Source organism: Schistocerca nitens, chromosome 2 (genome assembly GCF_023898315.1).
Source record: "Schistocerca nitens isolate TAMUIC-IGC-003100 chromosome 2, iqSchNite1.1, whole genome shotgun sequence".
Classification (NCBI taxonomy): domain Eukaryota; kingdom Metazoa; phylum Arthropoda; class Insecta; order Orthoptera; family Acrididae; genus Schistocerca; species Schistocerca nitens.
Window position 1 is genome coordinate 297,982,526 of NC_064615.1, and position 26,012 is coordinate 298,008,537.

The 26,012-nt window shown below is 39.1% G+C and overlaps 1 protein-coding gene across 1 annotated transcript; it reads left to right on the top strand.

Moving 5' to 3' along the window:
• LOC126236047 (hypoxia-inducible factor 1-alpha inhibitor-like) lies at positions 1-25,625 on the top strand. Its single transcript, XM_049945083.1, has 6 exons — positions 1-146; positions 459-718; positions 14,228-14,376; positions 15,655-15,800; positions 15,889-16,059; positions 20,177-25,625. Exons 1-6 carry the CDS (start codon positions 30-32, stop codon positions 20,330-20,332), a joined length of 999 nt encoding a protein of 332 aa, XP_049801040.1. The 5' UTR covers positions 1-29; the 3' UTR covers positions 20,333-25,625.
• The last annotated feature ends 387 nt before the right edge of the window (positions 25,626-26,012 follow it).

A 26,012-nucleotide genomic window follows, 5' to 3' on the forward strand; every position in this document is an offset into this window, starting at 1 on the left:
GGCAGTAGCGGTGTGTGGGCGCACCAATCATGGGGGACAAGAATGGCTGGGATCAAAGTCAGTTGCGAAAATACGACATTCCCTTGGATGAAATACCAAGGCTCGACGTAAATGATCCACTAGTCGACAAGTACATATCGGAAAATGTAAGTGATGCTGTATTTCTCAGAATAACAACGTTTTCAATCTAAATTTGAGGTTGGGGTTGTCCGTAGTATTGTTTATCAACTTGAATTGGGAGCTGTCAACGTCAGTGCCACAAATAAAGACTTCGCTTCTTGTTGTGATATTACGCCACGAACAGATAGTGAACTAATTTTATTTTTATTGTATAACGTATGTCGATAATATTAAAAAATCTTGTTATGTAATTGAATTCTTTGAAACATTTCTTGAAATGTAATTGAAGAACTTGTATTGTTGTAGGAATAATGTGGCTTTAAATTTTGCACTTCTAGAAACCGGTTGTTATAACGGGAACAAATTTGGTCGGCTCAGCAGAGAAATGGGATTTACAATACTTGGAAAAACATATGGGTGTTGCAGACCACACGGTCTTTCTTTCTCGCAACCACAAATTCAAGTATTTCGATGACAAAAAGGTCCCACATGGTGCGAATGAAGGAAAAATAGACTTTACGCCTCCAACACGGCGGCTTGACATGAAATTTCCTGAATTTTGCCGGCGCCTCAAAGACTGGAAGAGAGGAGAGGAAAGGTATTACTTTTTTCAGCATTTTGCCGTTGCCTCCTGTGTTTGTTTTGTGATTTTGATTCTCACTTTTTCTTCGATCTATTACCACAATGTGGATTTCACAACACACCATAATAGCTTCAAAACTGAACTTTGGAAACATCCCATAAACCAGGGCTATGGGACATGTAGTACATAAATGGAAACATGTGCTGGTTGGAAACAGGTTGTGCTTTATACTGGTTCTATTTAAAGGAAAACAGAGGATTTGCACTTTAAGACAGCTTTGTTTACAGTTCTACATGTTAAGTTCAATTTTGTGTTTTACGTTAAATAGTCAGCTGGCTACACTATTCTGTGATTTTTCATGCCATATGTCATTTCTGCTTAATAGAAGTTTCCTTAAGCATTCTTTAAAATGAACATTGTCTAATGGAAATGAAACTTTACACATAATCATTGACTTTTAAATGAGATTTAGCTTTTGTAGCTAGCCTCACAAAATGTCACTGTATGCATTGACAGCATATAAGATAAATTAGGTAGCACAGATAAATCCCTGTTTCAGACTTTCCATTTAATTATGAAATCTATTCCCATAGTTCTTGTGGGAGTAGGTCTCAAAGTTGTTATTGTACTTCGGATGTTTGATTGGATGATAATGCTTCCTGTCACACTCTTGACTGTCACTGAATATAAATGCAGGAAGATCTGCAGCAGATAGGCACTTGGTGCAGGGAGTGGCAAATGACCCTTAACATAGGCAAATGTAATGTGTTGCGAATACATAGAAAGAAGGATTCTTTATTGTACGATTATATGATAGCAGAACAAACACTGATAGCAGTTACTTCTGTAAAACATCTGGGAGTATGCGTGCGGAACGATTTGAAGTGGAATGATCATATAAAATTAATTGTTGGTAAGGCGGGTGCCGGGTCGAGATTCATTGGGAGAGTCCTTAGAATATGTAGTCCATCAACAAAGGAGGTGGCTTACAAAACACTCGTTCGGCCTATACTTGAGTATTGCTCATCAGTGTGGGATCTTTACCAGATCGGGTTGATAGAGGAGATAGAGAAGATGCAAAGAAGAGCAGCGTGTTTCGTCACAGGGTTGTTTGGTAAGCATGATAATGTTACGGAGATGTTTAGGAAACTCAAGTGACAGACTCTGCTAGAGAGGCACTCTGCATCGCGATGTAGCTTGCTCGCCAGGTTTCGAGAGGGTGCGTTTCTGGATGAGGTATCGAATCTATTGCTTCCCCCTACTTATACCTCCCGAGGAGATCACGAATGTAAAATTAGAGAGATTTGAGCGTGCACGGAGGCTTTCTGGCAGTCGTTCTTCCCGCGGACCATACGCAACTAGAACAGGAAAGGGAGGTAATTACAGTGGCACGTAAAGTGCCCTCTGCCACACACCATTGGGTGGCTTGCGGAGTATAAGTGTAGATGTAGATGTGGATGAAGTATATAAATGAAGGTCAGTTCACTCAGACCCTGGATGAAAAGCACCCACCTGTAGTGAGAATGAGGGCAGACACACATGTCTTGTCAGCAGACAGTAATTGTTCCAGAACTTTGTATGATTCTTCAGAAAGTCTTGAAACTTCGATTTGGATTTTTGTACTGATATTCTTGAATTGTTGCTCATAATTCACAAGTCACGAAACATGGGTCACGTCATGATATTAAACATTTAAAAAACATCGATTATGATAACACACGTTTCCCGAATATGTAGAGTGTTCAGTTTTCCTTTTTGGGATTTATGAGTTGTTTAAAATGTAGTAGATGTACATATCAGGAGACAGGATGGTAGCTTTTGGTGAGAGTACTTAAAGGAGATATAAATCAAATCACCTCAATTAGGATTTCTACTCTTCTTTTGCTCCCACCGTAGGTTACAGGCAGTCCTGCGTTCAGTGTGTCAAACGTGCCAGTACATATGATTCAGAGCTCAATGATAGGTTACATTTCTTAACTTTGGATACCACTTCTGCATCTCTGTGGACATAGTAAACACAATGCTGTCTGCTAGCTGAGTGTGGCTGACTTGAAATTGGTCAAACAAGTCATTATTAATTAACTTATATTTGATCCCCAATTCTCATACGTTGCCATGCGTCTTCTCAGTGTGTGCTGTTCTGCTTTCTCCAGTGATCTCACAGTTCATTGGAAGTTGAATCTTTATCTGTCTTTGTTTCTTGACCCTGCAACAGTATCAGGTGACACTCGAATAGGTCTTTGTGTATCTACAGCACACTGGCTATTTTTTTCAATATTTGGTTTAATATTATCTTCAGTACATAGTGTTTTACTTTCAGTATTGAGTATTATAAAAACTGGCTAACTTGTTATTGATAGTGTGCTTACACTTTCTGTACATTCAAATCTGGAGGGAGCAGCAGGAACTTAATGATAAATTATTTGATATTTAGTAATTTTATCCTTTTGCTTATCGTGATTTACTAAGATAAGTAGAGCATTTGAAAAACCCCAGCTCCATTTTGAAATAGTGAACAAAGGTGACAACGTATTATGGAATATGTTGCAATAGAACTTCATTGTTTCACAGGCTTCATTTTATTACCTAATGTTACTGATTGAGCTATCAAGATAGATCATCTTGAACGACTTTTCTTCTTTTTAGTGACTGTTCCTTTTGATGGCAAGGAAACAGTTATTTATGTTAAGCTACCCAAGTAACATGTAGTTGCATAATTAACTGCAGAGTTTAATTACCACATGTGAGGATGATTTTAAAAGTTTGATAACTAAAACAATTTCCATTCAGCTCATTGCATTTGAATTACCTTGAAGTTGGCAATATTTCCATGTTACTTTGACCAGTGATGACGTTGGTTGTAGCGTTCATGTGACAGCATATGATAGCTAATGGGAATTGCTGAATCTGGTAATTTCTTTTGGAAGAAGATACAAATTGATTATACTTGCTTTATGGAGAGCTCCAGAATAACTGTCAAACATCTGGCTATAACAAATTTTAAGGATGCATATTGATGTTTGTGTTTCTTTGCTGATTGGAAAAATCAAGATGTGCTGACAGACGGACTTGTAGTTAAGTCTGAGGCCTAGGTTGGGTGGAATGTGACAATTTGGTTGTGAGTAGGCAATGGCTAATCTGTAGCGTTGCCAGAGGTTTATGTAGTTTGGAATGTGATACTTTGTTTGCCGGTTGGTGAAATCAACAAATCTCAATATTCAGATATCTCCGCCCGAATAGGCCATGAAGGCCAATGGTACTGACCGGCAGCCGTGTCATTCTCAGGCCCTAGGCTTAACTGGATGCAGATATGGAGGGGCATGTGATCAGCACACCACTCTGCTGGCCATATGTCAGTTTATGAGACCAGAGCCGCTACTTCTCAATCAAGTAGGTCCTCAATTTGCCTCTCAAAGGCTGAGTGCACCACGCTTGCCAGCAGTACTTGACAGACCAGAAGGTCACCCATCCAAGTGTTAGCCCAGTCCAACAGCTCTTAACTTCAGTGCTCTGATGGGAACTGATGTTACCACTGTAGGAGGGCCATAGGGCAATATTCAAATAAGATTGGTGTAATAGTTTGATGTGTTGTGTAGCCTGAGATATTCATCATTTCAGCAATCTACTTCTATGTCTTACTCCCAAATTTTCCAAAATTTCTCATGGTGTAGTTAAATTATAACATTATATAGCAGAATACTAGCTAATTACGAGCAAGAAACTCATTGGCTACCCACTGCTCTCTCAAGATATGTAATGTCGGCTTCCCATGATAAATTGTGTGAACCATTACCAACAGCAGCACACAGAGGACAATCAGCTGGCACTGTAAGTGCAGTTTCAACAAACTTCGTCCTGACAGTCTGATCTCTGAACAGTCTGGGGTGTACATTAAGTTGAAAAGTGACACCTCAGTTTCAAGTGCGCAAAGCAAACAAATATCTCGTGACAATCCATATTTTAATTCTTGTAAATAAATAATTTGCACATTACAGTGTATGTTTCTGTGCACAAAGAAAATCCTGTTTTTGCCACTGTGATGTGGTATTTTCAGGTTTTTTAAACGTTTAAGGTGTTAATAACAATTATGTACTGCTGCTGAGTAAATGCCTTATTCACAGCACCACTGGTCAAACTTCATGGGGTTTTATTCTGTCCTTCACTACTCCTACATTTGTTTCAGTAAGGTTCTAATTTTTTTCTGAGCCCAGAACAGAAATTAATTTCCAGCTGTGTCTAATACCCAAGCAAAGCACAGATAAATTTCTTCCATTAAAAATATTTAGAGGCTAGAAAAGACTACAGAAATAAGGGTACATGTTTTCAGAAATAGGGTTGAAGTCCAGTTTGTACACTTTTGACATTTCGGTAGTTGTTTTGTTGACAGGCACGTTGCTCTGGTTCACCATAATGTCGTATGTGCCAGGTGTACTACATTTTGGTCCAGCTTGTTTTGTGCACGGCCTAGAAATTTTGTATAACAGGTAGTTCCCACATAATTTGCTCATAAATCCTGCGAGTCAGAAACTGAGTGAGGTGGTGCAGTGGTTAAGATTGTGGACTAGCATTTGGGAGGACAGTGGTCAGAATTCCCGTCCAGGCATCCAGATTTAAGTTTTCTGTAGTTTTACTACATATGTTAAGGTAAATAACAGGATATTTCCCTTGTAATGGACACAGCTGAATTTCTTCTCCCTGCACAATCCCCACTCCTATCTTCTGCTCTGTTCTTAAAGAAATCTTCATTGACAAAATGTTAATCTCAAGTCTGCTTCTTTTTGGATCATGCATATAATTTTGTCTACTCACTCTGTGTCAAAAGTCCAGACTATGGTTTTACCTTTCGAAATTGGATTTTGTGAAATCCTTCCACAAGCATACTTGGCCTGTAATCAACACCTGTTATGCACTCAAATTCTTCGTGTACAAAATATAATTCATAGTTTTGTTTAACATTTCATCTGAGATAATTGTTATCTGAAGAATCTCATAAATTTAGTAACTCACTTTGTGGTACCATGTTTTTGATAATTTCTTCATACAAAGCCTCAATTAAGTGTTGGAAATGCACCATATATGCAGTGCCTTTATGGCTGTTTTAGTATTAATGGCTTAACTGAAGAGTCTGATACCACTTCACAAACAAACAACAAACAACCAGACCGTCACCTTTCAACCTAACCTAGACCATGGGCTACACTGCAGACCAGTTTATCACTGCAGTATACATTCCAAAATGTAATACAGTCACCAAAACAATATTGTCAGTGTTCCGTTTTCCCCCCCTTTGCGCACATGTTACATGCCACATCATCATTTAGTTACTTTTGGTAAATAGTTCAGTCAACAAAGAAAAAAAAAAAGTCGGGAGGGGGGGAGGGAATTGGGTTGTCGTAAATTTTTGTAAAGTAATAGGAGGGAGTGCCATTAGAAACATGCTTAAAATGCTGGCAGATGGGTTGTGAGCATCGGAGGGGAGGTTGTTTTAAAGGTCACCTGTATGTTTTTCGTGAAGACTCAAAAACAGTGGCAGCAACAGTGGTTTCTTATTAAAAAAAAAGACTAAATTCAATTTCCTACAAAATGCTCTCACTCATTCTTTTTCTATGACTGATAATCCTCATCATTACATATAAGCTTTAACAGCCGGCATCTTCATTAATTAAAACTTTCAGGCTGAATTGCCGTGGTCCATATATAAAACTACTTCTCCTTCCTGACGTTTCGTTGCCTACTGCGGGCAACATCTTCAGAGGTGAGTCGGCGACTGGCTGCAAGGTGCTGGAGGTCCCGCTTATATAGAGCGCTTAGGTGGTGCCACCACTCATCATATGCTTTCGACTTAAGACTATCTCTGGCTAGTGCCATCTCTCTCGATTACAGGTAATTATTTTCATGCTTGTAGATCTCTATAGCTTCTCTATACAAGGGGGTATAACAATGTGAGGTCGTAGCTATCACGTTTGTCTCACTAAATTTTATTTTGTGATCACCGTCGTTGAATACGTGTTCTGCTACAGCTGATTTGTGAACTTGTCCCAATCTACAGTTCCTTTTGTGTTCCATTAGGCAGGTATTAACACTCCTTTTAGTTGTTCCAATATAAACCATGCCACAGCTACACGGAATTTTATACGCACCTGGGGTAGCTAAGGGGTGTCGTGCGTCTTTCACCAATCTTAAACATTCACTAATTTTCTTGGTAGGTTGAAAGACTGTCTCCATTTTTTTGATGTATTGGTTATCCATTTGCGAACGGCTTACAGGAGAAATGGGTACGCTGACGACGAAATAGATCGAGCACTCCACCCTAGAAGAAAAGTGTCCGAAAATACACGACAACAACTACTGTCGGCTGGAAAAGTTTTTCTTCCATTTATTCATAACATCACGGACCGTATTGGGAAAGTTTTGGCCAAGTTTCAAGTGGAGACAGTCTTTCAACCTACCAAGAAAATTAGTAAAAGTTTAAGATCGGTGAAAGACGCATGACACCCCTTAGCTACCCCCAGGTGTGTATAAAATTCCATGTAGCTGTGGCATGGTTTATATTGGAACAACTAAAAGGAGTGTTAATACCTGCCTAACGGAACACAAAAGAAACTGTAGATTGGGACAAATTGACAAATCATCTGTAGCGGAACATGTTTTCAAAGACGGTGATCATGAAATAAAATTTAATGAGACAAACATGATAGCTAGGACCTCACATTATTATACCCGCATGTATAGAGAAGCTATAGAGATCTACATGCATGAAAATAATTTTAATAAAAACGAAGAAGAGATTAAACTAGACTAGACAAGCGGTCGACTTTGCACCAACAAAATGACAATCGATTACCTGTAATCGAGAGAGACGGCACTAGCCATAGATAGTTTAAGTCGAAAGCACATGATGAGTGGTGGCGCCATCTAAGCGCTCTATATAAGCGGGACCTCCAGCGCCTAGGAGCCAGTTGCCGACTCACCTTGGAATATGTTGTCTGCAGTAGGCAAGAAAACGTCAAGAAGGAGAAGTAGTTTTATATATGGACCATGGCAATTCAGCCCGCAAGTTTTAATTAATAATAATCCCCATGTTGCAGGAGATGGAAAAAATGGAAATTATTAAAAATGTTATTCTAGCTGCATAAAATGAATGTTTATCTTTAAACAAAGTCAGTTGAGAACAAATATTAAATATTTGTGCCACACCTAAGTGCAGCAGAGCCATATTAAGGGATAAGTTGTGTTCTGGGGGCATAACAGTGTTAAGGGGTGGGAGGAGGATGTGTGGGGTAGAAGAGTGAGGGAACGAAGGGTGCTGGCTTCTGTTCATGCACTTACCTCCTTCATAAGTCTGCAAACTGAAGATCAAGCAGGAAGTTTCACAAAATTAAACCAAACCTCCCCAACACACCATACAAATCATTGACATTGCAGATAGCAGGCATGCCGGAGGCATTTTTTTTAAATCCCCTCCCTTCCACAAAATGAGATAACATTAATAACGCTACTGGATTGCAGCTATAAGTTACTGATAACAATAATGCAAGAAACACACATGAACAGAATATAAATAAATCTCCAAACATTGTTTCAGACTGCTAATGGTGAAATTGGTTCTTGAAGCTTCCCGGCAGATTAAAACTGTCTACCGGACCGAGACTTGAACTCGGGGCATTCGCCTTATACAGGCAAGTGCTCTACAGACTGAGCTATTCAAGCACGACTCACTAACTGTCCTCACAGCTTCAATTCTGCCAGTACCACATCTCCTACCTTCCAAAATTTGCAGAAGTTCTGCAAGTTTTGCAGAATAACTTCTCTGGAACCTCCTGGCAGATTAAAACTGTGTGCCAGTCTGAGACTCTAACTCTGGAACTTTGCTTTTCACGGGCAAGTGCTCTACCATCTGATCTACCCAAGCACAACTCATGACCTGTCCTCATAGCCTAATTCCGCCAGTGAGGATGGATCATGAGTCATGCTTGGGTAGCTCAGATGGTAGAGCACTTGCCCATGAAAGGCAAAGGTCCCAAGTTAGTCTCAGTCTGGCACACAGTTTTAATCTGCCAGGAAGTTTCATATCAGCGCACACTCTACTGCATAGTGAAAATTTCATTCCAGGAACTTCTCTGAAGTTTGGAAGGGGGGAGATGAGTTACTGGTGGAAGTCAAGCTGTGAGGACGGCTAGTGCATCGTGCTTGGGTAGCACAATCGATAGAGCACTTGCCTGCAAAAGACATTTGTCCTGTGTTTGGGTCTTGTTTTGGCACACAGTTTTAATCTGCCAGGAAGCTTCATATCAGCACACTCTCAATCCCGTTCTAGAAATTGATTTTTAATCGTGCTAACATTCGTCCCTGCAAGGCAACTTCCCTCTTCATGAGCACTGCTTGCTTTTCAGCTCACAGACTGACTATACTTACCAAGCATTTTCTGTCCAGTTCTCTTATGTGATGAGTAGACAAAATTACTCCTGTGAGCTTGTGTTTATGTAGTGGAGTTATTTTCAGTTACTTAAATGAGTATTTATTTGCAATGAGTTTTTACGTAAAGTATAATCCTGTAAACAAGGGCTGAGAAGAGTATAATTCATAAGTGTGATGATGTCGGTGCCCTGTGTACTGATAGCAGAAAAGTGATTGGATTGATGAGTATGACACCTTGCTGCTGACTGTTGTTGACAGTGTATTATAAGAATGTAATTATGTCATAGATGATAGTGAATCAAAGAATGACCAGAAAGTACTGCACTTCTCTCACTGTTAATTACTGCATAAATCTCTTCCATTCGGAAACTGCTGTTACTTGGAGGGTCGGCTACATTGAGTGAAGTCATTTACTACAAATTCACAGTATATCTTTTAAGATGGGTATGAATATGTCTGATGTGATGGGACTGATCATGTTAAAGGTAAGAACAGTAATCTGCTGTAATGTGTTGCTTGACTATTCTGAAATTCTATTACAGTTTCTGGTCATTCATTAATTCACGATCTAGTGACTAAAAAAACAATTACACGGCTTTACAATACACTGTCATTGATAGACAGCAGCAGGTGCAACATTTACCAGCCCCGTCCCTTTCCCACCAACACTACATACTTGACAGTTACAATTAAATTGCAGTTACTCACGGAGGTGGGCTGTAATTATAGTATGGCAGTGGTTTGGTAGATAACAATAAGACTACCGACACGAGAGCTCTTGTTAGTGAAACTGTTCTATGTGAATGGCAGCAATTACAGTGTTGCATTGATGAGTATCGCTGATTGAAAGGACTGACGTGAGGCCCAAGGCCATTTAATGGTTTAAAGATGAGATAACAGAATTCAAAAACATGGGTGAGTTTAGTGCGGCTCCTGGAAGAGAAACGCGTCCTATCCTGTGGAAGTTATTGACAATGTTGCTGCTGTTACAACTGGCAATGAGCGTATGCCCCAGACAGTGCTAGTGCTTGTGCAGTGTCACAGGAATCGCCCATCCAGTGGCCAGCAGTATGGGAAGTTTTGGAGTTTATTTTACACTAGTGACCATACAAGATCCAGACGGCGTAGCTACTGAAACCTCATGATCTGCAGCAATGTTATAAATTTGCTTTTCAATTTTCAGCACAAATCGAAATTGTATGGAAGAGCGCAACTGTATGGAAACCACTGTAGTCATGTAAGATGGGGCAACACTTCATGTGGCTTTCCCAGTGAAAGATCTACCTCCATGAATGTGATATCTCCAGAGGTTTTCCAGATGCATGGCCCGCAAGATCACCTGGTCTGAGTCTGTTACTTGGTGCTATCCAAAAGAACTTCTTTACAAAGAATACATTTAGGCTCTACATTATCTGAAGGCCAGTATACAGGAACATACTGCTCATATTCAACCAGGACTGTTGTGAGCAATTGTTGGTCATGTCGGTTTAAGGGTGCAGCATCGCATATTTCCCCAGTGCTTATATTGAACAAATTGTGTAAGTGGCAGTAAAAATAAAGTCAACATTATGCCTTTCTCACATGTTTAACCTTTTTTGCCCATGCCCTTCCCTAATCCATTACATATGGAAACATTTCTAGACGTCTTTCTTGCATTCACAGCACCAGATTTTCAGCTGGTGGCCAAAATTAGAACTAATTTTCTTTTCTTGTATAAATTGGTTCTGCATTAATGCATTATAATATCAACAAAATTTCACTGCCATATGGTATTTACAGCCCACACTGGACGTCTGCGAGTAGCCTCACTCTTAATTATAACTGTCTGATAGGTCACTGTCATCGTAGCACTTAGAAATTAAACAATTCTCAGCCATTGTTTACAGGAATGTATTTTATGTATTAGCTCACTTAATGACTGCAAATTTGGTACTCATTGAAGAAACTGAAAATAATTCCACTGTATTAACACTCACTCACTGGAGTTATTTTGCCTACTTGCATAAGAGAATTGAAATGTAAGTGCTTGGAAAGAACAGTCTGTCTGTAAACTGAAAAGTGAGCAGTGTTTGTTGTCTTTAGTAACTCATAGCTGCAGTCCGTTTACTGTTAACAATGCAATGCCTCCCCTCCCCTTCATCAGGCAATTGTGCACACACTGTCGGCAGCGATTCATAAAATGCTCCATGGAGAGAGCTGGTATAAGTTTATGAAAAATCTTGTAGATGTTGCTTGTAACGATGTGTGGTAGTTAGTCTGGGGAACCACCTACTCGATCTTCAGTAGGAGGTACAGGAACACAATCCAGTGACCGACCTTTCCGTGACTTCTACCCTCTCCCCCCTCCAACAGCCCTGTTACACCTTGGAACACTCTGCTGCACTTACATATGGAACACACATTTAATATTTGTTTTTAAAGCACTTCATTTAAAGATTTTTGCTGTTACAACAGTGTTTTCAATCATCTGTGATTTTTCAATCCCCTGTGGGGATTTTTCTTGAGAAAAATGAATAGGGCCTTTTCATAGTAAATTTAATATAGTTTAATTGTGTACTGGGAAACATTTTCACTAGAAGCCACATTTTTACAGATATTTGTTTTTGTTGATATACTAAGCAGTTTGTATTTTGGTGTACTATACAGCTACCTGTGTAATGGAAAAATGAAGTAAATTACAGTATGCTACACACTATATGGGGACTCATTGTATGAGGGAGAATAATGGTACGGTAATGAAAAGCAGCATTGAGGACAAAAATAAGCTGAAGCACTTCTGTGGTAACATAAAGAAACCAGGCATGATTAACTTGGCACTCTTCAGGGCAATAAGCATGGGATGTTTGCCAACATGTCCAGGAATAGTTAGCTTCACTCAAGAAGCAGTAGAGGGGAAATTTTTATGACCAAACGAAAGTCAGAAGGTGTAAGAGAGATTCTCCTTGACATTGGTGTAGAAGAGATTTACAATTTGTCACTTAATAGCAAGAGATAGAGGACAGCTTCAGACAAGATGAAAAGCTGATGACTTCAAAGCTAAAGAACACTATGGCGAAATAAGACTAGTTATACATGAAAAGAAGTTGCACAATATGTTTGAACCAAGAAGGTGTACGTAGCGTATTACCACAGGTGACAAAACCTAAACAGTCTCGTTGCACTGGCCTAGGCCCCTGAACTTCTCTATTCTGTGTGTGTATCTGGGCCGCAGTAGTCGCTAAAAATGTTTTATCCATGTATGCGAAAAATGTGACTTTGATGCCTTAACATAGCTGTCATTAAAAACATTCATACTTGCATCTGTTTGAGCAAAATCGTTACAAAAATAACATTTACTAACAGTTTTGCTACTTAGCAAAATTTCTTGTTGTTTTGTGGGAATTCAGCGCATTAATCAAGCCAGCTTTGTGTTGAAGAAATCTGAGAAGACAGTCAACTTTTGACCTATGTAAACAGGAAATAGACAATTGCTATAGCAGAAGGCATTTCATGATCTATGGTGATTGCTAATGCAGTGTGGGTGGTGTAGCTTGATGAGTAGAACCAAGAGGTTGCATAGAGGAGACATATCCTTGTTACAGTATTAATTGTAGCAATTTTGTTCCTACAGGGTATTTTAAGTTTGTGTTTCCTAAAATGTGTAACTGCTCTCTCTCTCTCTCTCTCTCTCTCTCTCTCTCTCTCTCTCTCTCTCTCACACTCACTCACTCATTATGCACTATGTGAATACATCAATGTAGATTGCTCAGAAAGTTCACTAGGAGTAAATCTCTCTTATATATAAAGGATGATCAAAATGTTTTTGTTCGAAGGATGTACAGTCCAAAATTGGTGTGCCAGTTGGGCAGAATTGCTGTGGGCATTGAGGCAGTCATCCAACCAACACACAAAGTTGAAGGTACCCATTTGATAAAACACTGTGTCCTACTGCGTGAAGAAGTCCGTAACTGTCCATTGCACATTCTCAACTGACAGGAATAGTTGAGCCTTCAAGGTCTTTTTTAAGGAACCGGAGGCTTTGTAATTGCATGGAGAGATATCAGGACTATAGGACAGGTGCTAGAGTGTCTTCCACTCGAGGTGTGACTTCTGTGTTACTACACTTGCATTATCGTGAAGCAGCACCATCCCTTGTTGCAGGTTTCTCAGAATGTGGTTTTCAACAGACATGCTGCTCCATAGAAATTCTTCGTCCTTTGATGGATGCTTACTGGTGTTTGTTTTGTGGCAGCCAAGAAAAGAATATTGGCACGCCGTTCCTGTTTGGGCGCATTTGGTAACAATGTCCCAGTGTAGTTCATGTGTCCGCATCAGTGCTTATACACTTGCATCACAGTTGTGATAGGTTGCATATAAGATGCATCAGCGCCCTCAAAGGGAAACTGTTTGATCACCTCTTATATTTTACTTGTGATAGAAGATTGTGTTGAATACATAAACGCTTTCCGAGGCACCATCCTGTTGGAGATGGTATGCTGTTGTCTCCCTCCGACCATTGAACTGACTTAACCACCCAGTTACTGGGAGACTTAGAGCTTAATGTGGATTCCAAACCACAGTGCACCTTATTTCTCACATCAATAAACTTTCTCAGAAGTGATAAGTGACAGATAAAAATCTAATAGTTGACTGGGAATCGAACCCAAGACCTTTAGATTTGCAGTCTGGTACTGTACCACTGATTGATTGTGGACCTTGAAAATAAGTTTCAAATTGTCTCAAATCAATGAAAAATCAGAAATAATTTAGGGCATTATATTTTGTTGTCAAACATTGTGTAGTGGTAACAGTTGTGTTGTTAGAAATATGTTGCCAGGAACATATCTGTTCAGAGTACCTGCTTACTTAATGACTCCACAAACAAAAATATTATTGTATGCATATTTGAAAAAAAAAAAATTGACTTCTGTGTTATATGTCATGAACGTTGTTTAAAATTCTGTTACGTTTTGGTGAATTGACACCATATGTAATTGAGATTTAAAACTTATATGAATTGAAATAGTTGTTAGATGAAAATTCGTGTCAATATTTCTAGATAATGTATTTTCGCATTAATGATTTCATCGTCATTGCATCAGTTGTGTACCATGTCTTGTATTTTAGGATGTACCTCCAGCAAGCACTGAATAGTTCTGTTGGTCAAGCAATAGTTCATGACTTTCTTAACTTCAACTGGGACTGGATCAACAGCAAACAAAAAAAGAATGGCTGGGGTCCGCTTACATCAAATTTGCTTTTGATATCAATGGAAGGTGAGAGCTTGGAGTAATTTGTAAAATGATTACTGAAGAAATATGTGTAGTATTTTTGTTTGTGGTATTTAGTTCTTTTTGCTACTATGTGCTGTAGATTCAGTTTAACTTATTTTTCACTTGAAGAGCCGTCTATTGCTGTATTATCTGTTTTAAGCTTTTAACAGTTAAATGTACATTTTGCAGAACAGTTATGGTCTTTCTAGTGTTGGCAAACAGAGTGTACTTAAGATTCCAACAACAAGTATGAGATCATTTCTATTCTTTGACAAAAATGTGAGTTTGTAACAATTAATCAGCATTAGAAACAGCTATAGCTGCTGCTTTATTATAAACAGAACTTGGGCTTTCCAACAGTTAATTGAAAACTGTGATAAAAGGCATCTTTTCTTTTTGGAACAAGATCAAATTCCATATTTCCTGTTGCTGTCAATGTCAGATCACTTAAATTGTCTTCTTACATTCACTACATAGATAGAAAGTTGCGTACTCTCTCTCTCGCTACCACCACCACCACCACCACCACCTCACATCTGCTATTCACACTTCACCAGCATCCTTTGTGGTAGGATGGTGGCTTTGAAACTGTATAGAAATGAACTATTATTACCACTTAAAATCTTCTCGAAAACTAGGGTGTCAGCCTAGTTTTTGCAAAAATGGAGCTAGCAGCAGAGCAAAACTTAACAAGGGGGTGAGGAATACTTGGATAGCTCAGGTGATGGAACACAGTGTAATACCAGGTTACAAATTGTGGCTTGGCATAAAGAATGTAAGCTATCACAGTAATACACAATGGAAGGTGACAGCTAATATTATATTGTGAATCAGCTACTATCTTTCCTTGGAAACTGATGTAGCTGTTGTTACCAAAATGTTGCAAACTTTCCTCCCTGTGAAGAAAAAAATGGTTCAAATGGCTCTGAGCACTATGGGACTCAACATCTTAGGTCATAAGTCCCCTAGAACTGAGAACTACTTAAACCTAACTAACCTAAGGACATCACACACATCCGTGCCCGAGGCAGGATTCGAACCTGCGACCGTAGCAGTCCCGCGGTTCTGGACTGCAGCGCCAGAAACGCGCGGCCACCGCGGCCGGCCCTCCCTGTGAAGACTGTAGATACTTTTAATATAAACAACTGTTTGGCATGCCATTAAAAGAGCAGGAATTTAGGTGAAGTTCTTAAAAGAAACTGTTCTTTACAGTAAATTTTATGTATGTAAAATGTTTCTCCCTTCCAGCTGTCACATTAAATTGAAAAACGATGTTTTCAGGTAATGTTACACCATGCCATTATGATGAGCAGCAGAACTTCTTTGCCCAGATCAAAGGCTATAAGCGATGTATTTTATTTCCACCTGAACAATTTGAATGTTTTTATCCATACCCAGTGTACCATCCTCATGATCGTCAAAGTCAGGTAAGCTTCGAAACAAGGGAACTCAATATATCATTTCAGAAAATGATTTAAACATTTGAGAGCTTCCATCCTTTCTACTGTTTCTCAGGTTGATTTTGAACGGCCAGACTACAGTAGATACCCAAAGCTTCGAGAAGCTCATGGCCAGGAAGCAGTTCTGGGTCCTGGAGATGTTTTGTACATACCTATATACTGGTGGCATCACGTAGAATCCTTGATGCGTGGTGGTTACACAGTTTCAGTTAATTTTTGGTTTAAGGTATGTATGGAATTTGATCAACATTTTATTTGTATGATATTCACTTGCATTTGTTAGAAGAAGCTCCAAGCTATCTTATTGAAATGTCATAACACATTCTGTATGAGAATGTTTGAAGAGGAAGAAGGGAGTTCCTCACACAAGGTCTTCATAATTTACAAATACAGTGGAGTGTTGGTTTTTTGACCTAATTCGTAGATACGAGTATTTGGGAAACTGGTTTATTAAGATAATCGAACTGTATACTGTTATTTACCATAAAATTATGTATATCTATGATACATATTTTTGTTTAAAGAGATTTGTAATACAGATATATTTTACATGTGCAAGACATACTATGTATAGACTTAACACTTTAAAAAAATCCTTTTTGGTTTGCTTTTGAGCTGTGTAAGCAAGCCTCCCTCGGACAAGCAGCTAAGTTGTGCACATTTTTCAGGGCAGGTATTTCATACTGGTCCCTTTCATTTTGAGCTTCAGTCGGTCACAAGGCAGTATCCAAACATGTAAATGCTTCAGAAGCAGTGGGTATATTTTCATCTTCATTTCTGTATCACTGATGAGGTTCAAAATTTCGCTATTGTGTGTGATTTGGTGCCCTGGATCTGCATCAAAGACAGTTGTCCATTCTTGAATGTCTGCTTCGTCACATTATGGCAATTGGGTTCTTTTAATTGAGACTTAGGGACACATCATTCAGTTCGTCATTTTCAGCTATACTGTGGAAAAAACCTGAAATTTTATTTTAGGGATTTTTTAAATTGTGTTTCTTTACACTATCCCATACCGTTCCGATCATGTAGGATGCATCTTTTAAATCAATATTTTTATGATTTTGTGACAGACTTTCATCTCCCTCTTCTTCTCTGTCTAACAATAACATTCATAACAATTATGTTCTTTAATATTGTTTAAAAGTCTCAATATTGCCTTGATCCGAGTGCTTTAAAAAGGCAGTTCCATTAGATGCAAGGCACACCACTTCTGTGAACTAGTCCTTTCCTGTAAAGATATCACATGATGGATGAGTTGGTACATTGTCCAGGAGCAGTAATGCTATCTCCCTTTTGCCAGTCTTTTAACTGATGAGCTTTTACAGAGGGTACAAACTCTTCCATAAGTAATTTTGTGAAATACGTACTATCCATCCAGGCACTCTTTTGTGTAGTGTGCATAATAGGCACCACAGACATTCTAATGTGTTCGAAACAATGTAGTTTCTTAAATTTACCAATGAGTAATGACGACCATAGGCAGTTGGTGGCTTCCAGTAGCATTAGCACAAGCTAAAACAGTAATACGATCATTGCTTATTTTAGGGCGTGCTGCTGCTACACTCCTGGAAATTGAAATAAGAACACCGTGAATTCATTGTCCCAGGAAGGGGAAACTTTATTGACACATTCCTGGGGTCAGATACATCACATGGTCACACTGACAGAACCACAGGCACATAGACACAGGCAACAGAGCATGCACAATGTCGGCGCTAGTACAGTGTATATCCACCTTTCGCAGCAATGCAGGCTGCTATTCTCCCATGGAGACGATCGTAGAGATGCTGGATGTAGTCCTGTGGAACGGCTTGCCATGCCATTTCCACCTGGCGCCTCAGTTGGACCAGCGTTCGTGCCGGGCGTGCAGACCGCGTGAGACGACGCTTCATCCAGTCCCAAACATGCTCAATGGGGGACAGATCCGGAGATCTTGCTGGCCAGGGTAGTTGACTTACACCTTCTAGAGCACGTTGGGTGGCACGGGATACATGCGGACGTGCATTGTCCTGTTGGAACAGCAAGTTCCCTTGCCGGTCTAGGAATGGTAGAACGATGGGTTCGATGACAGTTTGGATGTACCGTGCACTATTCAGTGTCCCCTCGACGATCACCAGTGGTGTACGGCCAGTGTAGGAGATCGCTCCCCACACCATGATGCCGGGTGTTGGCCCTGTGTGCCTCGGTCGTATGCAGTCCTGATTGTGGCGCTCACCTGCACGCGCCAAACACGCATACGACCATCATTGGCACCAAGGCAGAAGCGACTCTCATCGCTGAAGACGACACGTCTCCATTCGTCCCTCCATTCACGCCTGTCGCGACACCACTGGAGGCGGGCTGCACGATGTTGGGGCGTGAGCGGAAGACGGCCTAACGGTGTGCGGGACCGTAGCCCAGCTTCATGGAGACGGTTGCGAATGGTCCTCGCCGATACCCCAGGAGCAACAGTGTCCCTAATTTGCTGGGAAGTGGCGGTGCGGTCCCCTACGGCACTGCGTAGGATCCTACGGTCTTGGCGTGCATCCGTGCGTCGCTGCGGTCCGGTCCCAGGTCGACGGGCACGTGCACCTTCCGCCGACCACTGGCGACAACATCGATGTACTGTGGAGACCTCACGCCTCACGTGTTGAGCAATTCGGCGGTACGTCCCCCCGGCCTCCCGCATGCCCACTATACGCCCTCGCTCAAAGTCCGTCAACTGCACATACGGTTCACGTCCACGCTGTCGCGGCATGCTACCACTGTTAAAGACTGCGATGAAGCTCCGTATGTCACGGCAAACTGGCTGACACTGACGGCGGCGGTGCACAAATGCTGCGCAGCTAGTGCCATTAGACGGCCAACACCGCGGTTCCTGGTTTGTCCGCTGTGCCGTGCGTGTGATCATTGCTTGTACAGCCCTCTCGCAGTGTCCGGAGCAAGTATGGTGGGTCTGACACACCGGTGTCAATGTGTTCTTTTTTCCATTTCCAGGAGTGTAATTCTCTATGTGAAGCAAGAGCTTTCTTGGCAAAGCTTACTATTAAGCCAAGTTTTGTCAGCATTGTTCATGTTTTCAAGAACATAATTCTTCCCTCAGTAGGCCTACATCACCAAGTTTGATTTTTTAAGTATCAGTTGGTGATGTAGTAGCAGAATGTTTTTGTCCATGTATTTGAAGCTCACAAATGCCGAATCTTGACTTAAAGCATTTCAATCACTTTGCGCTTGCTTTAAAATCCAATAGCTCTCAAAGAGTTTCATTAAATTGAATTGCTAGCATGAGACCAGAAATAGATCCTTCATGTGACCTTTTTAATGTGAACCACTTTTAAACAGCACAATCTAGATCCATGTTAATGACAAGCTTCATAGTTTTATGACTTCCTGATCCATCAGTAGAATCCAGCTTAGATATAAAACTTGCGATGTTCGTCTTCCCTTTTTTTTAGATCCGTGATTGTTGATTTACCAACCTCGTACTCAACTTTGTTCCAATTAACCTTTCTCTAACCTTCTATTAATGTCATATTTATCTCTCATAGGAAGGAAAACATGTTTAAGTTTATGCATTTTATATTGCAAGTTTACTTTATGCAGCAAAGTTGACACAAAATGTTGTAACAGAGGGCAAACGTTTACTATTGTGGCAGGTTGGCATTGATGCAGTGAGGGGACGGTAGGAAGACTGTAGCGTGGGAAGGGCATCATGCGCGAGCAGTTAGTAGTTGGGTTAAGCGATAATTCGGTTGGTCGACTTGTGGATAATCGACGCTCTACTGTTATGTAAATAGGAGGTGAAGTGATACTATCAAATAATAAAAAAAAAAAAGCGCGCGCGCACACACACACACACACACACACACACACACACACACACACACACACACACACACACACACACAGAGAGAGAGAGAGAGAGAGAGAGAGAGAGAGAGAGTTCTTAAAGCTCTTTCTTTGTCATTAATCCACTGTACACCGTATGAGTGTGCCCACTTCACTGGTTGTAGCATAGCAACTAACAGCCACAGTAAAATAAGGCTAACAGCAGTTTGTTGTCTTAACCTGCCACTAGGTGCACTTGCTACCCACAGTGTGTAAACCCTGCCAGTTGATGATGCACCATTTCAAAAGTCTGATCTTTTTTTGCACACACCCTTCCTCAAAGCTGATATTTGTTTTTCAGTGTGTACTGATTATTTATTTAGGCGTTTCATTAAACTATTGTAGTTGTATAGAGTTTCAAGATATCTGCCCTCAGTTGAGTTGTGCAGGCTTAATTAGCTGGTTTCCTTGTGTATTTTAGTTCAACCATTGTTGAGATTTCTTCAGTACATTGCTGCTCATTGTGTTGACAGGCTGGTCCAACGGGCCAAATAACATACCCATTGAAGGGCCACCAGAAAGTGGCAGTGATGCGTAATGTAGAGAAGATGTTGATTGAAGCATTGCAAAACACGCAAGAAGTTGGCCCACTTCTCAGAGCACTGGTCCTGGGCCGATACACAGACTGATGATACTGTGATTATTTTTGTACTACTTGTAAGATAGCTGTAATCATTTTCCTTGTCACAGTCATGTAGTAAAGAGCTGTAAAAGTTCTAAAACTGCTGCCATTCATGTACTCCTTGAAGCCATAAAGCAGTTTTGCTTTGGTTTGATATGGGTTGCTTTCATGCCTTCAGTGATGCTCCTTAAGGTATGTTCACTTGGCAGATCCATTTATTATTTGTGTAATAAAGTGCTGTTGCATTACAAGATTGTAGTGCATCTTGCTTTTGCTACAGGGACTTTATATTCATTGCTGTAATTAACATAATTCACTCATTGTCATATTTTAAAGCCACTTGTGATTTGTTTTTATATGTGATCCTTGACTGTCGTTTAAGTTTACAGGGAAATGGAAAATGTGTCATTAGTTACCAAAAGTTAACCATTTTTTTTTTTAAATTTTAAAATTACTGCATTAAATGCAAAATGTTATATGGAATGTGATAGTTTATTTCTTTCATATTGAGCAAGGATTGATGTATTCTATTAATTGAAATTTCATGAAGTACCAATAATTGTGCAGTTGCTAGTGGCATGCTGGGACTTTTGAAAAGTATAATTTTGTAATTGTTTTTTTTTGTACACGTTGTTGACATGTCCAGTTTAGAACAGAAGCAGTTTTACATTAATACTATTTTATTGCACTAGACTGTATCAGCAAGTAATAGCTCAAAATTTTAACACTTCTTTGTGGAGGAAAGCAATTTTAAAAATATAGTTCATGTTTTTATGTTCTGTCACTTAGACTAAACCTATTTCGCTGTGTTTAGTTGGTATGTATTACTATTCCACAATTTTTACTGTGCAAAAAATAGTGACAAATAAGGAATACTTCCAAATGTAATCATTGGAGGATCCATAATTACGTGAGAAATGAGATCCTGCAGTTTAGTTGAGTGGCTCATAGAAGCAGTTGGACTCTTTTTACATGTATATATGTAATCCGCAGTCCACCTTGCTGCATGTAAAAGTGCGTGTATCATTATCCATCTTCCACCCCTCACCTAAATTTTTGTGAGATGTGTGGGAAGAGCATGCATCCTCAGAATGCTAACAATTTACAGTGGATTTCCAAAAGTGGCAAATATCTGTCAGACACAGGTGCTCTCTTTCATACAACTGAGAAAGAAGTTGAGCTGTTTGTTAGTATGTGTGCTTTCTCAAAATGCCATGTCTCTTGTTAGGCCAGTTCATCCACTAGGTGCATTAAGAAACCTTCATTTCCTCAGATCGTCTACTCAGTAAAAGGACAGAATTGTAAACACAGCAACCATACAAAAACTTAGTGACGGCAAGCTAGTGCTTGTACGAGCAATAGTGCACAAAAAAATATGAAATACACATGTAAAATATATATTCTGTGAAAGACTTGTTGAAATTGCTTACTAATATAGTCTACACTTAGTGGAGGGGGGGGGGGTTTATGGAGTATGCCATCAGTAATTGTACCTGGATGTACTGTAAAAATAAATTGTAAGCCTGATTGCGATTAAGTGTTGTGCAATAAAATACATGTTATCTTCATTTATTTTATTTTTTATTTTATTTTTTTTTTTCGTACCGGTAAACTTAAAATATGCCAAAGCATTTCTGTCTATAAATTCATAAAATGTATTTGAGATGTCTCTTTTTTTATAATAGGATAATTTTAATAAGCTCAGCTGCTACCTGAAATAATTTTATTGTATTTCCACCTGTTAAATTGGTGTAAGATCAGAAGACTACCAACCTTTATTGTGTATGGTTTGTACTGAGGACCATTAAACCCTGAATATAACACAAAATATAGTGTGTGACCGATGGCAAATGAATTTTGAAATGAGTGTTTCTCAATTGGTGTTTAATAAAGCAATTTTATTACATAAAAATGCAGAATTACATAACATTTGTAATGAGATGACAATTGTGAAGTGTGTGGGGTTGTGCTCTATAATGTTTGAAACAAGCAGTGTATGTTGAGTAGGCTATCTTTTCATTTATGGTCACAAAGTGTTGAGCATCTGACTGTAATATTCAGCGGTGACTGTCAAGGTAGTGCTGTTCTCATTTGCAATAAAATATGGGCTAATGCTGACAGTTGCATATCACATTGTTAAATGTTCAGAATGGAAATATTTTCTGTGTATTTTAAAAGGATTCTCTTAGTCTTAGTAACAGAAATTCTGAAACTTCCTGGCAGATTAAAACTGTGTGACGGACCGAGACTCGAACTCGGGACCTGTTCGTGGGTAAGTGTTCTTGCTCGCGAAAGGCAAAGGTCCCGAGTTCGAGTCTCGGTCTGGTATACAGTTTTAATCTACCAGGAAGTTTCATATCAATGTACACTCTGCTGCAGAGTAAATCTCATTCTGGGAACAGAAATTCTGTTTAACATTTCCTCTCAAATGGAAATGAGTTTTATTACCATTGATGATTAATGCTTTTCCATTTCCTTCAAGCAGCACTTGCATTTGAGACAAAGTTCTCCCATTACCACAATTTGATCTTACGAATAGCACACAGTTCGTATGGTTGAAACTCTTTAATCCTTTCACAATGTGCACACCGATTCCAAAGTTCAATTCACGTGGGTATGCAGATCACCTTTATCTCTAAAGCAACACATCTTCACCTCTTAATGTTTTCCAGGGCCCTTAACTTTAATTGAAATGTGACTTCTTTTCTGGCTTACTCGCTGTCATTTACACTCTGAACCCACCTGAGGCATGAATTGCTGCTGGGAACAGTATAGCAGCATCCAAGGTTGAAATGAAAGCACAAAAGATGCTGAGCTACATTGACAGTCTAACCGTTTTGCAAGGATTCATTATTTGCAAAAAGTGGCACCCTACTGCCCACAGCTGCTGGTTCTCCTGTCCTATCCTACCTATCCAGGTGCTGAGATTTAAGAAAGTGAAGGTATCTATATCAGAAATATCTGTGCTCTGTGATTAGAGTTTAGGGTTGCTCCTACTTGTGCTTCTGGAGAGAGGAAGTGTGACTCGGTTACTGTCCTGATGTTTGCACCGTGTATTAGCAACAGAATAGTTTCTAATTCCATTTCTTACACTGTGCAATGCAAAGTTAATCTTTGGAGATGTGTATGTTAGTAAACTGCACAACATTTATAAATTTAGACAATATTGTTCATGAGGCACAGCGATCTGGTGCTATACTTTGGTTAAAACAACAGTTGAGATTGCAATAACATTTGTTTATTATGAGTGGTTTCAGCTTACATTAAAGCCATCCTCAGATTTTTTTTGGGTCCCCTATGGCTGGTACTGTCCGCTCTACAGGTTTTCATATGATGCCAAGATCATACACTGCCCAATCGTCTATGATACTGGTATCACGCGAAAAGCCGAGTAGCCGTCAGCACCAACCGTAGGGGGCCCAAAAAACTCTGAGGATGGCTTTAACATAAACCGAAAGCAAATGTTATTGCGATCTCAACTGTTGTTTTAACCAAAATCCACAATGTTTATCTTTTGCAAAAGTAATTCTAAGTTGTTTCTCTGCAATTGTTAATTTTATTTGTTGTAGAATGTGAATCAGCAGTACTTGAGCACAACATTTTTTATTTACCATTTCTTTTCATTGTTCATTAATTTGGTTTAAATAAACTTTACTTTCAGATAGCAAGTTGTACATGGTAGACATTTTTACACATTTACTCAGCAGTATTTTTCTGGTTGTTAAGTGTTAGTGTCTTCATCAAATATTTTGCTGCACCTGTATAGTGTTAAGATGGTATGAAAATGAAGCTTGGTTCTTCAAACTTATGGGAGAGGTTTCTCTTCTGCTGCTCAGTTTTGACATTATTTATCCCTTTTGATTTGACATAAAACTAACATGCCTGTTTGTCAGCAGGTAACTTCGAGTGAATTTCTAAAACTGTATTCATGTATAAATGGTATATACAGATGCTAATATATTTTGCCTTATTATTTTTTTATTTGTGTATTTAAGATTTGTGGGTTACTTAAAGGAACTTCATATGTATGTTCTTTAGTTCTGTGGGTAGTAACTTCAATGTTTAAAACTTCATGGCTCTGGTTATCTGTTTGGCTGAGTGGCTGTTGTACTGAGTATACTGAATATTAATTTTGGAGTGTGAGCAAGTGTAAATATACAAATGCTGTTTTGTGTGTTTGTAGTGGTTCATTGATACAGTATTACAGTAGTAATTGATAGCTGTGATTAAATTCATATGCTTGTGGAGTGAGGATTTCAGTAATGGTGGGGGTATGACATATTATTTCAGACATATCAGATAACAGTGAAAATATTACAGTCTGAAGAAGTAATACTGTTTAAATGAATGTGACTAAATAGTGTATGTATCATAACATAAACAATTGTTGGCTATATACCATGTAGTTGCACTAATGTTAAGAGTTACAGCATATTAAAAGTTGCTGAATGTGGGCCAATTTGTTTACAAGATATTTAAGTGTAACTTAATTTAAATTGCTGCTCTTTGAATTTAGCCCATAAACATATTATATCCACTTAAAATTTGTGGGAAAATAATAATACATGGTACCTGTCATAAATTACCTTGTTTTAAGTCATACTATTGTGTCTGAAAATGCAGAAAATGTAAAAACATTAAATTTAAAATGTGTGTACACTGTAATATAATGGTCGCTGGTTTGTCATTTGTATGGCAAATTCTTGTGTTCATGGATAATATGATGTACATACCTTTTTAGATTATTATTTATCTCCAGTTGTTGCTCCTATTGTTGCCAGTCTTGTATAATGACCAAAGGAATATTAACTAAAAGGTATGAGTATTGGTAAATGCTACATTCGTATCCATTGAAAGCAGAGTCCATAACAGAAGTGCAATAGTCTCATAAGAAATGGTTGATCGTATTGTTTGTTTCGGCAGTAGTTTTCTGCTGGATAAATTTCCATTTCATACACAACACAAACTGTAGTTACCTTCTCATTTTAACAGATGTGCATTATGTCTGCTACTCATTTGTATATATAAGGTGTAAATATTTTTGCCCAAGATGTGATAAATTATTTTTTAAATTCTAAGCAGCATATTGATTTGTTTAAGGCTGTAAGATATATGTGTGTATTTCATGGAAGGTTAAGAATGCTTCTGTGATTGTAAATGTCATGTTGTCATGTAGAAATCTACTTAATAAATAATGGTCTCTGTGAAGTAACATGTTAATGATATCATGTGATCTTTTAAAAGTATTTCCTATCTTCGGCAGTGAATGTAACTCATTGTTACATGGAAATAAAGTTAAATAAAAAAATAAAGCAGTCATCAATCTGAAGATTATTTTGAACACCATGGTGTTTTATTATGCATTGTCCTGTTGGAGGTGGTATGTCGTTGCCTTCCTCCAAACTCTGAACTGACTTACCCAGCCAGTTATAACAGGATCTACAGTTGAACATGGATTCTGAACCATGGTGAAACTCAGGATCTTTCACATCAGCGAAGCTTACTAGAGTTGAAAGAAGTGATAAGTGACAAATAAAAATGGTAGGATTGACCTCAAGATTTGTAGTCTGGAGGATTACCAATGAGCCTCAAGGGGAGCCCCTCTAGAGTTAACAGTAGTCCCAATCACATTTACAGTCTGTATGAACCTCGATAAATTTAAGATATCTTGTGCTATATATTGGACA

Bases quoted from the DNA above. Each gene is read 5' to 3' on its own strand.
- LOC126236047 (XM_049945083.1), top strand. From the start codon at position 30: ATGGGGGACAAGAATGGCTGGGATCAAAGTCAGTTGCGAAAATACGAC. The intron at 15,801-15,888 runs GTAAGCTTCGAA...ACTGTTTCTCAG, and splicing joins CTCATGATCGTCAAAGTCAG to GTTGATTTTGAACGGCCAGA. The intron at 16,060-20,176 runs GTATGTATGGAA...TTGTGTTGACAG, and splicing joins CAGTTAATTTTTGGTTTAAG to GCTGGTCCAACGGGCCAAAT.